The sequence below is a fragment of the Lithobates pipiens genome, unplaced genomic scaffold, assembly GCF_037356315.1.
Source record: "Lithobates pipiens isolate NorthernLeopardFrog02 unplaced genomic scaffold, aLitPip1_a1.2 Scaffold_28, whole genome shotgun sequence".
Classification (NCBI taxonomy): domain Eukaryota; kingdom Metazoa; phylum Chordata; class Amphibia; order Anura; family Ranidae; genus Lithobates; species Lithobates pipiens.
This window is the reverse complement of record NW_027507789.1, coordinates 4,919,866-4,937,671: the sequence shown is the minus strand read 5'-3', so window position 1 is coordinate 4,937,671 and position 17,806 is coordinate 4,919,866. Positions and strand designations below refer to the sequence as shown.

General features: G+C 45.8%; 1 protein-coding gene across 2 annotated transcripts; it reads right to left on the bottom strand.

Annotated features, from left to right (window-relative positions):
* Positions 1–910: 910 nt before the first annotated feature.
* On the bottom strand, positions 911–17,320 carry LOC143935026 (aquaporin-8-like). Of its 2 annotated transcripts, XM_077458605.1 has the most exons (7): positions 17,187–17,320; positions 10,660–10,954; positions 7,431–7,557; positions 4,800–5,011; positions 2,567–2,701; positions 1,713–1,786; positions 911–980 (listed from the first exon to the last, which is right to left on the bottom strand). In XM_077458605.1, the coding sequence occupies exons 2-7, from the start codon at positions 10,929–10,931 to the stop codon at positions 949–951; spliced, it is 852 nt and encodes a 283-aa protein (XP_077314731.1). In that variant the 5' UTR covers positions 10,932–10,954; positions 17,187–17,320; the 3' UTR covers positions 911–948. The 2 variants fall into 2 exon arrangements, with proteins under 2 accessions (XP_077314731.1, XP_077314732.1); XM_077458606.1 differs by lacking the exon at positions 1,713–1,786.
* Between the last annotated feature and the right edge of the window lie 486 nt (positions 17,321–17,806).

Sequence of the window (17,806 nt, the reverse complement as noted above, 5' to 3'; positions counted from 1 at the left end):
CTTTACATCTGAGTACACAGAGTTCCCCTTTACATCAGAGTCCACAGAGTTCCCCCTTTACATCAGAGTCCACAGAGTTCCCCTTTACATCAGAGTCCACAGAGTTCCCCTTTACATCACAGTCCACAGAGTTCCCCTTTTACATCTGAACTCGCAGAGTTCCCTTTCACTGTAAGGGGGGGACTCTGCAGACTCTGATGTAAGGGAGAACTCTGGGGAGTCTGACATAAGGGATGCTCTGGCAACCCTGATCTATGGTGGGAACACTGAGAACTCTGATGTACGGAGAGGACTCTGATGTAAGGGGGAACACAGTGGCCTCTGGTGTAAAGGGGAGCTCTGATGTAAGGGGTGCTCTGAGAACCCCGATTTACCTTAGTGCACTCACGTAGAGGCAGGAGAGAGAAGGGGGGAGACTTCAGTCACAGGCAGGGATGGATGGTGAGCTCACTCACCCCTTGGCAGTCGGCACCTCTCATTTAGGTGTATCTGAGGCTGGTGGACTTCAAACTTCTGGCCCCCACTTTCCTTTTCTGAGGCACAGCGCCAGGGATTGGAGTGTGGGCAGACACAGAGGGGTGGGGGGAAGAGGTGCAGATCACCCCCTCTCTCGTCTCCTGTCTGTATGTGTGTGTGTGTGGGGGGGGGGGGGTTGTTAGGGGCAGTGTGAAAGAGAGTGTAACGGACACTCTCAGCTTAGACAACTGCAGCCGGCAACCCTGCTGGGAAGCCCCATAGTCCACTCTGAATAATGTGTCCGGGTTTGTTTGAAACCCGGACATATGATTCTAAAACCCGAACTGTCCGGGTGTATGTGAAGGTGTACTGCACTGGGACTTTGGTTTGGGTGCATGGGGGGAGGGGGGGGGGGTACCACCAGGGGGCAAGCCAAAGAAAACTCTCATCTCACTTTATTGTTAAAATATTTTTTTTTTCTTTATTTTAGAATCAATCGGTGACTTCTTCCAGCCAGGAGTAACCTGCAATATAAAAATGGAGAGCGGGCGATTATTATTATTATTATTATTATTATCATAGAGGATTTATATATCGCCAACAGTTTGCACAGCACTTTACAACACGGAGGCAGACATTACAGTTACATTACAAATCATTACAGAAGGGACAGAAGGCCCTGATCAGAGGAGCTGACAATCTATTTTAGGCCAATGCCATAAACGATGACTCCAACACCCCTACACTCCAGTGAACCCACCCCAACCATTACTGAGCAGCCACAATTCCTGCCAAAGGATTTGTATTTCTGTCCATCCAGTCCTGAGATCTACACAGCTCTGCCACACAGCGAAGGGAGAGGACCTGCCGATCTTTCTCTGCACTAAAGGCCTAAAAAATAGCGCCCGTAAAGCACCTGAAAAATGCCTCCTCTCCCCCCCCAGCGTGGTGCGCTTGCGGGACGGCAAAAAAAAATCCTGCAATCAGCGTCTTTGGGAGCGGTGCGGAAGCGCTATATACGCCCCTCCTCCACCACCCCTGCCCATTGAAATGAATGGGTGCCGAAGCGCCTGCAAATTGTGCCGTAAATTCAAAAAATTCGAACATTCGGAAATCCGAAAATAAGAATGAAAATTCAAAAGAACAAAAATCTGAAAATTCTAAAAACCCGAAAATTGGAAAATGCAAAAATAATAACTGACTAATAATAATAAGTATTACAAACTATTAAATTATAGTTATTGGAATTTCCTTACAAATTTGGTTGTTAGCGAACGTAACGAATACGAATTTATCCAAAGTTACGAATCCGAAATAATGAATTCCGCATCTAAATGAATGGAACTTAATGAATTAATAATAAATAATAATAAATGTTTATTAATAGAACATAACGAATTAATAATAATAGATAATAATAATAAAAAAAATTTATTAATGGAACATAACAAATAAATAATAATAATAAATAAAATGTATCATTATTACTATTAATAATAATAAATAACAAATAAATAATAATAATAATAAATAAAATGTATCATTATTACTATTAATAATAATAATAATAAATAATAATAATAGTAATAATGATACATTTTATTTATTATTATTATTATTTATTTGTTATGTTCCATTAATAAACATTTTTTATTATTATTATTATTTATTATTATTATTATTATTAATTTGTTACATTCCATTCATTTAGATGCGGCATTCGTTATTTCGGATAATTCGTCATTTCGGATAAATTCGTATTCGTTACATTCAGAAACAGCCAAATTTGAAAGGAAATTCCAATACCTATAATGTAATAGTTATTATTAGTTAGTTATTATTTCCGAATTTACAAATTGTCGAATTTACGAATACCGGATCTAATCGAATGGAACATAACGAATTAAAATTTTTCCAAAGTTACGAATTTATTTCCATGAACAAATTTCGATCATAACGAATGACCCGAAAAACTGATAAAACAAACGAATTTTTCGGCACTGCACACGTCTAATGCAGTCCTTACAGTTCTACTAGAACTCTACACAATATATTGCTTGGTTCTTGGTTTCTATTCCGGAAACATTCGCCTTGTTGAGTCCATACGCACCTGTAGATGAGAGACACCAAGATGGCGGCAGAGGCAGGGCCCACCCAGTACACCCAGTGGTAATCCCAATAACCGGAGACAACAGCGGGACCCAGAGCTCGAGCCGGGTTCAGACAGGAGCCGGAGATGGAGCCCCTGCAAGACCAGAAGACATTGACAAGGCCAGTTAATGAGAAGCTCTTCTCCTTTCTTACCCTGAGCTTCTGTTACATTGTATTATTCCTGATATACACCAATTAGTAGAGCATGATGACCACCCACCATAACATGACCACCCACCTTATATCATGTAGCTCTTCCTTTTGCTGCCAAAACATCCCTGACCCGTCGAGGCATGGTGGACTCCACTAGACCTCTGAAGGTAAGATCTGGTATCTGGCAACAAACATTACCTTTTTCAGCAATCTGAGCTTCAGTAGCTCTTTTATTAGATCAGACTGTACAGATCATCCTTGGCTCCCATGTGCACCAATGAGCTTTCCCTCCCCACTTCCATCAATGAGCCTTCCCACTACACCTCCACCAATGAGCCTTCCCTCCCAACCTCCATCAATGAGCCTTCCCTCCCCACCTCCACCAATGAGCCTTCCCTCCCAACCTCCATCAATGAGCCTTCCCTCCCAACCTCCATCAATGAGCCTTCCCTCCCCACCTCCACCAATGAGCCTTCCCTCCCAACCTCCATCAATGAGCCTTCCCTTCCCACCTCCACCAATGAGCCTTCCCTCCCAACCTCCATCAATGAGCCTTCCCTCCCAACCTCCATCAATGAGCCTTCCCTCCCCACCTCCACCAATGAGCCTTCCCTCCCAACCTCCACCAATGAGCCTTCCCTCCCAACCTCCATCAATGAGCTTTCCCTCCCTACTTCCATCAATGAGCCTTCCCACTACACCTCCACCAATGAGCCTTCCCTCCCCCCACCTCCATCGATGAGCCTTCCCTCCACACCTCCATCTATGAGCCTTCCCTCCCCCACCTCCATCAATGAGCCTTCCCTCCCCACCTCCATCAATGAGCCTTCCCTCCCCCACCTCCATCAATGAGCCTTCCCACTACACCTCCACCAATGAGCCTTCCCTCCCAACCTCCATCAATGAGCCTTCCCCCCCACCTCCATCAATGAGCCTTCATTCCCCACCTCCATCAATGAGCCCTCGCTCCCCACTTCCACCAATGAGCCTTCCCTCCCCGCCTCCATCAATGAGCCTTCCCTCCACACCTCCATCTATGAGCCTTCCCTCCCCACCTCCATCAATGAGCCCTCGCTCCCCACTTCCCACCTCCATCAATGAGCCTTCCCTCCCCCCACCTCCATCAATGAGCCTTCATTCCCCACCTCGGAATTTCCGAATTTTGGATTTCCGAATTTTCTAATTTACGAATTTCAATCATAACGAATGACACGAAAAAAAAAAAAATGAATGAAACGAAAACTAATCACATTTTTGGACAGTGCCCATGTCTACTGCCAGAGTACCTGGACAGTGGCTGCATCTGATTGCATAATGATGCTGTTCAGATGACAATTCCAATACCTATAATTTAATAGTTAGTTAATTAACTATTATTTAGAATTTTCGAAGTTTGTTCTTTCGAATTTTCAGATTTTTTTTTCTTATTTTCAGATTTTTTTTAAAATTTGCGGATTGTCGAATTTGCGGATTTTCGAATTTTCGGATTTTGGAATTTCCGAATTTTCTATTTTTCACATTTACCAATTTCAATCATAACGAATGACCAGAAAAACTAAAAAACAAAACAAAAAACAATTGTAATGAAAACAAACAAATTTTTCGGCAGGGCACATGTCTACTACCAGAGTACCTGGACAGTGGCTGCATCTGATTGGATGCTGATGCTGTTCAGATGACAGTTTTCTAGTGACTATGGAGCGAATTTTCGGTCAGTTCATTGTTTGGTCATCTTTAAAGAGGTGGCACCAAAACTTAAACATCTTTGCATATAGATTCTACATGCATGATTCATTTACAAGTTTCTAATATTTCGTTTCTGGCCTCTTACACTTGCTTGAGCACTCCCATAACAAGATCTCTGCTCTTACTTTCCTAGTTCTTCAGCAAGATGAGTGAGACTATATATAATATATTATATTATTATTATTATTATATATTATATTATTATATATTATATTATTATATATTATATTAAATTATTATATATTATATATTATATATATAATATATATTATATATATATATTTCACAATTACCCGGCCAAAATTCCGGTGATGACGGTGAAGCCGATGGAATACGAGGCTAGCGGAGTCCGGCTACGCTCCCCCACCGCCCCCATCACCACGGTGAAAAGTAAGAAGAAGCTGAAGACTATCTCCACTCCAACCGCCTTGCCCACGGGAGTGTCCACGTCCACCAGGCAGGCCGCTCCGCTGTGATTCATGAAGGACTCCTCGTCCGCCAGGCCCTAGAAGAAGCAAATTATAAACGCTCAGGGGGGTCTACTTATAACAAAAATCATTCTGCGAATGCCTCAAGCCTTCACATAGATGTCACCAATAATCCCCCTAATTTGCTTTATTACTTTAATACATTTATTTCTTATGATCATCAGCTCCATCTAGTGTCTATAATGCAGTATTTTCCTGAAAATGGTAGTTCAAGAAAACATCACATTGTTGCCACTAGAGGGAGCTGACACTTATGGAAAATAAACATATTTGGCAGAATAGGGGGATTATTGGTGAGGACTTTGCAAATGCTTTAGATATTTTTTTATAAAGAGTCCCTTTAAAGTAAATGGTAAAAATGAAAGTGGTTTTAAAGACTTCGCATTGTATGCACGTATATGCATTGTATACCCACCTCTGAGCACCGTCACTTGGTACCACCCCCTACCCACCACGAGCACCATCCCTTGGTACCACCCCCTACCCACCACCGAGTATTGTCCCTCGGTACCACCCCCTATCCACCTCTGAGCACCGTCCCTTGGTACCGCCCACTACTCACCTCTGAGTACCGACCCTTGATACCACCCCCTACCCACCTCTGAGCACTGTCCCTTGGTTCCAACTCTTACCCACCTCTGAGCACCATCCCTTGGTTTCACCCCCTACCCACCTCTGAACATCGTGCCTTGGTACCACCCCTTACCCACCTCTGAGCACCGTCCTTTGGTTCCACCTCCTACCCACCTCTGAGAACCGTCCCTTGATACCACCCCCTACCCACCTTTCAGTACCAACCCTTTTGCAGAACCAAGTAATTTGTATGGAATTTGATATCAATAATAAAATAGATCCCCTGCCGCCAACAACCATAGACCCCCTCCCCCCAAATCAACAACAATGGATCCACCCAGCAACAATAGATCTCCCAGCAGCCGGTAACAATAGACCACTCCCTCAAAGTTAGACCCATCCCAGAAATTATGTAGACCCCCCCGGACACTCTATTACCCCTTACCGTGTTCCCAAATAACTCTAAAAGACTACAGAACGCCTCCCCTCAATACCATGGAGAAGAAGAGAGAAGGAGATTATCCTGTCCTAGGATGACAACACTGCTCCTCCATAGACACAGCCCGGTGAGTGAGCGTTGTCACCCGAGGACAGTCTCCACAGGGGTGTATGAAAAAATGTGACAATGCAGCAGCACAATAAGGAGCCCCTATAACAGGAAGTACCTGAACAAGGACCTCCATTGGCAGGATCACCAAGAATTATTTTAATAAATCCTCATATGAAATCTTAGTCATTGAGTATACATTTACTTTACTGACACATACAGTACAGTGTGTCCTTCCACTCAGTGGCGTAACTAGAACCTTCAGGGCCCCGATGCAAGAAACCATGAAGGGCCCCCCTGAACCCCAGCCAGGGCCCTTCCCTCCGAGTGCGGCGGTGGAACTCCAGGGTGTGGTCACAGGTATGACCTTTGAGAGCCCTGTAGTTCCACCACTGGTATCAATAGTTTTTTTTTTTTTTTTTAGGTGCCCCATTGGGGGACTGTCCCTAGGCAGGATGGGGTCCCCGTCCCCAGAAGAGATGAGGTCCTTTTCTCCAGGGCAGATGAAGTTACTGCCTCCAGGTGAGAAGAGGTCCCTGTCCCCAGGGGGAGATGGAGGGGGTATGTAATGGTGTGTGGGGGGTGGGGTCCTCTCACTCACCATGACCAAGCTGTAGGCTGCGCAGTCATCCATGTTGGCCTGGGCACCATCCAGTGTGCTGGACGGGCGATCACCATATCTCCCAGAAAGACCTTTCATCATCTGTGTATGACGGGGGAGGAGGGGGGGCTGGCAGACAAGCCTGCAGTGTCCTCCGGGGGGCTCTCATAAGGCTGCACTGCATCTGTGTGCTTAAAGTTTGTTTACCCGGGAGAAGTATGCAGTGCAGTGTGGGCCAGACTCAGGGGGGGGGGGGCGGACTCTGGCTGGGGAGAACAGACATCGGACTGAGCGGCAATGCATGGAGCAGGAGAGGGGTACTCTGAGGAGCCGGCCGAGGACACAGGTCATGTGGGGAATGCACAACTAAAGAGCAGCCAGTTGAGCATGGAGCTCTGCTAGTCACCCTCCACCTCCAGCCACCCGTGTGCATGGTGCACTGGTACCCCTAGCTGCCTATGCTGCTGCCGGACATATGTAGAGGGGGCTGCATGAGCCCCCTGCATCACAGGGCCCAGTTGCAGTTGCGACTGCTGCACCCCCTATAGTTACGCCCCTGCTTCCACTGCCCCTTGTGCAGTCCAGAATATTGTCCTCTGGAGGAGTCCATTATAACTGGCGGCTGAAAGACTTTGTACAGCATAAATAATATAAACGTATCAGATATTCTTTTCTCTAGATGGAATATCACATTTTTTTATGACATTGTACCCACCTTGGCCAAAAGAGCTCCCAGTATGCCTCCCGATAGCTGGCATATCCAATAAGGTACAAGGAGGATGGGCGTGAGACCTCCGCAGCAGACCACGCTCAAAGTGACGGCGGGATTGAAGTGCCCTCCACTAAAAGTAAGAGGAGATTTAGAAATTACCAACATTGGAGATATCACTGACTTACTATGTGGGGTTTGCTCATTGTAAGTGCATCAGGACAGATGAGCAGCAATTAAAAGTGCAAAGGTATATGTAGATCTTTATATCACTAGATCATCAGCGGGAGGAAGGAGGTCCTGATTCCTCTATATAGATCTTTATATCACTAGAGGGGTCACCAGCAGGAGGAAGGAGGTCCTGATTCCTCTATATAGATCTTTATATCACTAGAGGGGTCACCAGCGGGAGGAAGGAGGTCCTGATTCCTCTATATAGATCTTTATATCACTAGAGGGGTCACCTGCAGGAGGAAGGAGGTCCTGATTCCTCTATATAGATCTTTATATCACTAGAGGGGTCACCAGCAGGAGGAAGGAGGTCCCGATTCCTCTATATAGATCTTTATATCACTAGAGGGGTCACCAGCAGGAGGAAGGAGGTCCCGATTCCTCTATATAGATCTTTATATCACTAGAGGGGTCACCAGCGGGAGGAAGGGGGTCCTGATTCCTCCATGTAGGTCTTTATATCACTAGAGGGGTCACCAGCGGGAGGAAGGGGGTCCTGATTCCTCCATGTAGGTCTTTATATCACTAGAGGGGTCACCAGCGGGAGGAAGGAGGTCCTGATCCCTCTATATAGATCTTTATATCACTAGAGGGGTCACCAGCAGGAGGAAGGAGGTCCTGATTCCTCCATATAGATCTTTATATCACTAGAGGGGTCACCAGCGGGAGGAAGGAGGTCCTGATTCCTCTATATAGATCTTTATAACACTAGAGGGGTCACCAGCGGGAGGAAGGAGGTCCTGATTCCTCTATATAGATCTTTATATCACTAGAGGGATCACGAGCAGGAGGAAGGAGGTCCTGATTCCTCTATATAGATCTTTATATCACTAGAGGGGTCACCAGCGGGAGGAAGGAGGTCCTGATTCCTCTCTATAGATCTTTATATCACTAGAGGGGTCACCAGCGGGAGGAAGGAGGTCCTGATTCCTCTATATAGATCTTTATATCACTAGAGGGGTCACCAGCGGGAGGAAGGAGGTCCTGATTCCTCTATATAGATCTTTATATCACTAGAGGGATCACCATGGAGAAGGAGGTCCCGATTCCTCTATATAGATCTTTATATCACTAGAGGGGTCACCGGCAGGAGGAAGGAGGTCCTGATTCCTCTATATAGATCTTTATAACACTAGAGGGGTCACCAGCGGGAGGAAGGAGGTCCTGATTCCTCTATATAGATCTTTATAACACTAGAGGGGTCACCAGCGGGAGGAAGGAGGTCCTGATTCCTCTATATAGATCTTTATATCACTAGAGGGGTCACCAGCAGGAGGAAGGAGGTCCTGATTCCTCTATATAGATCTGTATATCACTAGTGGGGTCACCAGCGGGAGGAAGGAGGTCCTGATTGCTCTATATAGATCATATTTAAAATACTGGGTCCAGTTCCAAAGATCTCAATTACAAAAAGAGAATGATACAATAAAACGAGTCCAGAGATGGACAACAAAAATGGTGAAGAGTTCTGAGGGATAAAACATATCTAAAGAGACATAAGGACCATAATATGTACATTCTGGGGGAAAGACGGGAAAGAGGGGACATCATTAAAACCTTTATATACATAAAGAGTATGAATAGGATTTAGGAGGGCAGCATATACAATATGAAGATGAGACCAAGAACACGGAGACACGACCTCAAGCATTGATGATGGTTGGAACAGACTTCCTGGCCGTGTTCTTTGCTTTCAATTATGCTTTTTTTAAAGCTTTAATGAAACTTGGCAAATGCCCTGTGAGTGTGTTGATTTTCTATTTGTTTTAAAGGGGTTTAGTAGTACCCTCATTCAGCAGATCCCCAGCTCATTAGTACCCTCGTACAGCAGATGCCTTGCTCAGTAGTACTCCCAGATCTGCTGATGCCCCAATCAGTTGTATCCCTATCTTTGTTGATCCCCCACTCAGTAGTATCCCTATCTTTGCTGATCCCCCATTCAGTAGTAACCCCCAGCTCTGCTGATCTCTCACTCAGTTGTAAACTCCAGCTCTGCTGATCCCCCGTTCAGTAGTAACCCCCAGCTCTGCTGATCCCCCAATTCAGTAGTAACCCCCAGCTCTGCTGATCCCCCATTCAGTAGAGTAACCCCCAGCTCTGCTGATCCCCTGCTCAGTAGTAACCCCCAGCTCTGCTGATCCCCCATTCAGTAGAGTAACCCCCAGCTCTGCTGATCCCCCGCTCAGTAGTAACCCCCAGCTCTGCTGATCCCCCATTCAGTAGAGTAACCCCCAGCTCTGCTGATCCCCTGCTCAGTTGTAACCTCCAGCTCTGCTGATCCCCCGTTCAGTAGTAATCTTCAGCTCTTCTGAACCCCACTCAGTAGTAACTCCTCTGGTTTGCTGATCTTCCTCTCTTTCAGGTCCCCACTCACCTCCCGCTATATTGCTCCCATGCTGCTTACTACATGCTAGTTTCTCCTTCTCCGGTCCCCGAGCTCCACTGATCCTCTGCCACTCAGTCCTCCCTCTCCGGTCCCCACTCAACTCCCACTATATTACTCCCTTGTTGCACACCACGTGTGCCATCTGCTAGTTGCCCCGCTTCATTCCTGACCCCACTTACCTTCCTGCTGCTCTATGCTGCACACCAGATGTGACTTTTGCACCAGACACCCCCAGAATATCTACACATGAACGGGAAGTGACTGCTGATAAAGTCTTTCTGGTTGGCTTGTTGGTTTCCCAGTGCATCCTGGGATATCTCATACCTGCAATGCCTCCAAAACAAGGTGAATCTAACGCTGAATAAAAGCCCTTCAAAAGCTGACAGTGCTGTAAGCGCGCGTTGTCGTAGACTTCTATGGAGGCTTCGGAGACGCTTTGAAGTACCAAGAGAGTGCCATAAAGCAAAGCAAACACACAACTTGCTTCAAAACATGTTTTTGTAAGGTGACCATTTTATTTAGTGACAAAGAACTTTGATTGGCATTCAGAGCGCTTCAAAAAAAATAGTGTCCAATGGCCCATTTTTAAAAGAAGCGTAAACCAGCCCTAATTCTCACCTGATGTTGCCAAGGATAGAGATGACCACGGCCAACGAGAGTCCATGTGCCAGGGCCGGCAACAGGGGGCCCGCTCCCGCTGGGTTGACCAGAACCGACAGACATCCGATGGACAAGAACAGCGTGCTGCCCAGCAACTCCACCAGACACGGCTGAATGTATTTTTCCAGAATGTTGGGCTCCTCTCGATCCTTGGAGGCCGGAACCTCCCTGGAGGCCGAGCACGCAGCCCGGAGCTCCGTCTCTTGGAGGTACTCCTCGCATTTGGCCATTGGCGCTCCTGTCTTTGGTTTGGCTTAGAAACAAAATGGAGAAATTGGAGAAATTGGTTTGAATTTTATATATATAGAATTTTTATATATATATATATATATTTTATATATATTTTTATATATATATATATATATATATATATATATATATATATATATATATATATATATATATATATAAAATTCAATATAAATAAGAATATATATATAATATATATATATAATATATATCTATATATATATATATATATATATATATATATATATATATATATATATATATATATATATATATAGATATATAGATATATAGATATAGATATAAATATATATATATATATATATATATTTATATATATATATAAAAATTAATTTTATTATACATTTTGTACCTGCCTCAAATAAGAAGATTTTACGTGGAACAAAATGTACATTTTCAAGATATATTCCTTATTTGAAGACTTTAACAAGAAAGACAGAGGAGGACAAAACAAAGGCCAGTCTGCAGGTATCTATCCCTTACCCCCTAACAATGCCTTCCTCTCCTTTCCTCTCACCAGGATACCGGCGCCATCTTTGTTCAGGCATCATCCAGGGTCACCATCCACTTCCCGGACTGAGGAACTGGTTCACAGATGACACAATCATGTAAATCCTGGTGGGATGTGCGGTTCTGGGCAGCGTTCTGCTGCAGCCCATCGCCTTGCGGATTGATACAAATCTACAATGTTGCAGTCTGATCACTGGGGGGGGGGAGGGATCACATGAATACTTGAACAGACACACCCATATCTTCTACGGCTAGTTTACACTAGCATCAGCCCTCTGAGGGGTGACCCATGGTAGATTGTTCTTCAGAGGGAGCGTTTGGCAGGTTCCTAAAAACCCTTACAAATCGCACCTCTCTGCTGCCACCGTGCTGTGGTGAGGTCACATTCAAGTGAACGGGTCAAGTTCAGCGGACGGTGCTTCTTGCCGCGTGTGACGGGGCGGTGATAATTCTTGCAGCGACCCAGATGCCTTGCATTTGTACACCCCAACCCTCTATCTGTGCAGCTTAAGGGGGAGCGGTTCAGGGGCAGTAAAAATGTGGCTCGGCCACATGTTTCCACCAAGCCCCCCCCAACCACAGGTGTAAATGGTAAATGAACCCTAAGAAATACAATAGCCACAGCAGGATATTTGTCCATCCGCTCTGTATAGCATGGATGGAGGAATATGTTATGTGGATGGCAGTACAATATAATATAATATAATATAATATGCTCCCTACATTTCCATCTAGATTTATTTACCACCCCACATTTTCTGGCCAGATTCACCTCTTGCATTTATTGGCCGAATTCGCTCTCCCCATTTCCTGGCCAGAATCACCCCCACATTCAGATTCCCCTCCCCCACCCCATTTTTTCTTGCTCCCCACATTTTCCAGCTAGATTCACCACCCTTCATTTTCTGGCCAGGATCACCCCCCAAATTTTCGAGCCAGACTTGCTCCCCAGATTTTCTGGCCTGATTCACCCCTTGCATTTTTTGGGCCAGATTCCCCCATATTTTTCCATTTCCTGGCCAGAATCACCGCAACATTTTTTTGGGTCGGATTCCCCTCCCCCACCACAACCACATTTTCTGGGCAGACTCTCACCCCACATTTTCTGGCCATATTCAACCCCCACATTTTCTGAACAAATTTATCCCCCCCCCCCACCACCACCACATTTTCTGGCCAGATTCACCTCTTGCATATTCGCTCCCAATATTTTCTAGCCAGATTCGCTCCCCACATTTTCTGGCCAGGATCACCCCCATATTTTCCATTTTCTTGCCAGATTGGCCCCCATATTTCCTGGCCAAGATCACCGCAACATTTTCTGCCCAGATTTGCCACCCCCTATTATCTGTCCATACTCAACCCCCTCATTTTCTGGACAGATTCACCTCTTGCATTTTCTGGCCTGATTCGCACCCCACATTTTCACCCCCATATTTTTCTAGCCGGACTTGCTCCCCACATTTTTTGGCCAGACTCTCACCCACATTTTCTGCCCATATTCAACTTGCACATTTTCTGAACAAATTCCTCCCCCCCCCCATCACATTTTCTGCCCAGATTCACCTCTTGCATATTCGCTCCCAATATTTTCTAGCCAGATTCGCTCCCCGCATTTTCTGGCCAGGATCACCCCCATATTTTCCATTTTCTTGCCAGATTGGCCCCCATATTTCCTGGCCAAGATCACCGCAACATTTTCTGCCCAGATTTGCCACCCCACATTTACTGTCCATACTCAACCCCCTCATTTTCTGGGCAGATCCACCTCTTGCATTTTTTGGCCTGATTCACACCCCACATTTTCACCCCCATATTTTCTAGCCGGACTTGCCCCCCACATTTTCTGGTCAGACTCTCACCCACATTTTCTGGCCATATTCACCCCCACATTTTCTGTCCAGAGTCACCTCTTGCATTTTTTGGCCAGATTCGCTCCTCACATTTTCACCCCCATATTTTCTAGCCAGACTTGCTCCCCACATTTTCTTGCTAAATTCGCTCCCCGCATTTTCTGGCCAGAATCACCTCTATAATTTTTTTTGGCCAGATTCCACTCCCCCACCACCACCACATTTTCTGGCCAGACTCCCTTCCCACATTTTGTGCCAGGATTTGCCACCCCCCCCCCCCCCCCATTTTCTATCCAGACTCCACACTTTGCGGCCCAACTCGCTCCCTACATTTTCTGACCAAATTCACTCCCCCACACTTTCTGGCCAGAATCAACCCCATGTTTTCTCGCTAGATTCGCTCCCCACATTTTCTGCCCAGGATCAGCCCCGTATTTTCTGGACAGACTTGCTCCCCGCATTTTCTGGCCAGAAACACCCCCACATTTTTTTGGGTCGGATTCCCCTCCCCCACCACAACCACATTTTCTGGCCAGACTCTCACCCCACATTTTCTGGCCATATTCAACCCCCACATTTTCTGAACAAAATTCCTCACCCCCCCCACCACATTTTCTGTCCAGTCTTGCTCCCCACATTTTCTGGCCAGATTCACCTCTTGCATATTCGCTCCCAATATTTTCTAGCCAGATTCGCTCCCCACATTTTCTAGCCAGGATCGCCCCCATGTTTTCCATTTTCTGGCCAGATTCGCTCCCCACATTTTCTAGCTAGGATCACCCCCATATTTTCCATTTTCTTGCCAGATTGGCCCCCATATTTCCTGGCCAAGATCACCGCAACATTTTCTGCCCAGATTTGCCACCCCCTATTATCTGTCCATACTCAACCCCCTCATTTTCTGGACAGATTCACCTCTTGCATTTTCTGGCCTGATTCGCACCCCACATTTTCACCCCCATATTTTTCTAGCCGGACTTGCTCCCCACATTTTTTGGCCAGACTCTCACCCCACATTTTCTGCCCATATTCAACTTGCACATTTTCTGAACAAATTCCTCCCCCCCCCATCATATTTTCTGCCCAGATTCACCTCTTGCATATTCGCTCCCAATATTTTCTAGCCAGATTCGCTCCCCGCATTTTCTGGCCAGGATCACCCCCATATTTTCCATTTTCTTGCCAGATTGGCCCCCATATTTCCTGGCCAAGATCACCGCAACATTTTCTGCCCAGATTTGCCACCCCACATTTACTGTCCATACTCAACCCCCTCATTTTCTGGGCAGATCCACCTCTTGCATTTTTTGGCCTGATTCACACCCCACATTTTCACCCCCATATTTTCTAGCCGGACTTGCCCCCCACATTTTCTGGTCAGACTCTCACCCACATTTTCTGGCCATATTCACCCCCACATTTTCTGTCCAGAGTCACCTCTTGCATTTTTTGGCCAGATTCGCTCCTCACATTTTCACCCCCATATTTTCTAGCCAGACTTGCTCCCCACATTTTCTTGCTAAATTCGCTCCCCGCATTTTCTGGCCAGAATCACCTCTATAATTTTTTTTGGCCAGATTCCACTCCCCCACCACCACCACCACATTTTCTGGCCAGACTCGCTTCCCACATTTTGTGCCAGGATTTGCCACCCCCCATTTTCTATCCAGACTCCACACTTTGCGGCCCAACTCGCTCCCTACATTTTCTGACCAAATTCACTCCCCCACACTTTCTGGCCAGAATCACCCCCATGTTTTCTCGCTAGATTCGCTCCCCACATTTTCTGCCCAGGATCAGCCCCGTATTTTCTGGACAGACTTGCTCCCCGCATTTTCTGGCCAGAAACACCCCCACATTTTTTTGGGTCGGATTCCCCTCCCCCACCACAACCACATTTTCTGGCCAGACTCTCACCCCACATTTTCTGGCCATATTCAACCCCCACATTTTCTGAACAAAATTCCTCACCCCCCCCCCCACCACATTTTCTGTCCAGTCTTGCTCCCCACATTTTCTGGCCAGATTCACCTCTTGCATATTCGCTCCCAATATTTTCTAGCCAGATTCGCTCCCCACATTTTCTAGCCAGGATCGCCCCCATGTTTTCCATTTTCTGGCCAGATTCGCTCCCCACATTTTCTGGCTAGGATCACCCCCATATTTTCAATTTTCTTGCCAGATTGGCCCCCATATTTCCTGGTCAAGATCACCACAAAATTTTCTGCCCAGATTTGCCACCCCACATTTTCTGTCCATACTCAACCCCCTCATTTTCTGCCCAGATTCACCTCTTGCATTTTTTGGCCTGATTCACGCCCCACATTTTCACCCCCATATTTTCTAGCCGGACTTGCTCCCCACATTTTCTGGCCAGACTCTCACCCCACATTTTCTGCCCATATTCAACCCCCACATTTTCTGCCCATATTCAACCCCACATATTTTTTTGGCCAGATTCCATTCCCCCAACGCCATATTCACCCCCACATTTTCTGTCCAGAGTCACCTCTTGCATTTTTTTGGCCAGAATCGCTCCTCACATTTTCACCCCCATATTTTCTAGCCGGACTTGCTCCCCACATTTTCTGGCCAGACTCTCACCCCACATTTTCTGCCCATATTCAACCCCCACATTTTCTGCCCATATTCAACCCCACATATTTTTTTGGCCAGATTCCATTCCCCCAACGCCATATTCACCCCCACATTTTCTGCCCAGATTCACCTCTTGCATTTTTCGGCCAGATTCGCTCCACACATTTTCACCCCCATATTTTCTAGCCAGACTTGCTCCCCACATTTTCTTGCCAAATTCGCTCCCCGCATTTTCTGGCCAGAATCACCCCTACAATTTTTTTGGCCAGATTCCACTCCCCCACCACCACCACCACATTTTCTGGCCAGACTCCCTTCCCACATTTTCTGCCAGGATTTGCCACCCCCCCATTTTCTATCCAGATTCACTCCACGTATTTTCTGATGAGATTCATCTCCACACTTTGTGGCCCGACTCGCTCCCTACATTTTCTGACCAAATTCACTCCCCCACACTTTCTGGCCAGAATCACCCCCATGTTTTCTCGCTAGATTCGCTCCCCACATTTTCTGCCGAGGATCAGCCCTGTATTTTCTGGACAGACTTGCTCCCCGCATTTTCTGCCTAAATTCCCTCCCTATATTTTCTGGCCAGATCCCACCGCCCCCCCCCCCCCCCCCCACCTCATTTTCCAACCAGACTTGCTTGCCACATTTTCTGGCCATATTCGCTCCACGCATTTCCTGACCAGATTCAAAACCACATTTTCGGGGCAGAATCACCCCGACATTTTCTGGTCGGATCTACTCCCCACATTCACTGTCTAAAGTCCCTGCAGATCTGGATATCTCATTCTTCGACAAGAGACTCAATGGCACTTATAATACTTATAATAGGGTGAATTTAAAGCCGCCACCTCCGATACACTTGTAACATTTGCTGCTTGGAAAGGACAGTAATCGCTTTATACATTCAGTTAATGATTTTCGGATAATTCATGCAGAGATTGTGATTTGCTCCTTTCTGCTCGTTTTTTCTGTACATTCCACTCCCTACAAATGAGAATTTTTGGACCAGGACAATGGGAAGCTTAAAAAATCTAATTTATTTGAATCTTGTCTAAATTGTCTCCAGCATGTACAGTATATGTATGTATGTGAGATATGACCTTAGATTGTAAGCTCTTTGAAGCCATGGGACAGTACAGTACAGTACGGTGTATAAAGTGCGGTGTAAATGGCCATTTCTATACAAATGCCTGTAATAAATGTAATAAAGAATACTGTAATAAATGTAATCATAAAAAAACTCACGTGTTTTGCCTTAGATTGTCCCTCTTCAGCTATTAGCAGCTCTGACTCCAAACGTGGTTTCTAAAAATTCCAAGCTTTTGAGACTGTCAAAGTTCAGCGTGTGGTAGGAATGACCGCAGTTCGAGGGCAATGACCTAGAATTCAAAATACGTGAAACCCCACACAAAACATTTTTTTACATTTTTGTTTTTCAGAATTAAATGTGATTTTAGGTAATTACCTTTTCGGAGGAGACCTACTGTACAAATGTGGCTGGCACAAGCTTCTCAACTTTTATTATAGACTGATTGTTGGGTTGGCCAATGCAGAAACGTATGTATTATAGGGCCAAAAGTACATGGAAGCCCAGCTCCATAAAGACATGGTGTGGAGGAACTCGAGTGGCCTGCACGGAGCCCTGACCTCAACCCTACTGATGAATTGGAAGGTTGATGTTGATCCAGGTCTTCTCCTCCAACATCAATACCTGACACCAACCCTACTGAACACCTTTGGCATGCAATGGATCACCAATGGTGAGCTAGGTCTTCTCCTCACATTAGTACCTGACTTCAACCCTACTGAACACCTTTGGGATGCAATGGATCACCAATGGTGAGCTAGATCTTCTCCTCACATCA

What these genes read in the sequence shown, in the direction of transcription:
- LOC143935026 (XM_077458605.1), bottom strand. Translation starts at nt 10,931, where the DNA reads ATGGCCAAATGCGAGGAGTACCTCCAAGAGACGGAGCTCCGGGCTGCG. An exon ending in TGGGAGCTCTTTTGGCCAAG is followed by an intron (nt 5,012 to 7,430) that starts GTGGGTACAATG and finishes TGCTTCTTCTAG; the next exon opens with GGCCTGGCGGACGAGGAGTC. An exon ending in TTGGTGTCTCTCATCTACAG is followed by an intron (nt 1,787 to 2,566) that starts GTGCGTATGGAC and finishes CCATTCATTTAG; the next exon opens with ATGCGGAATTCATTATTTCG.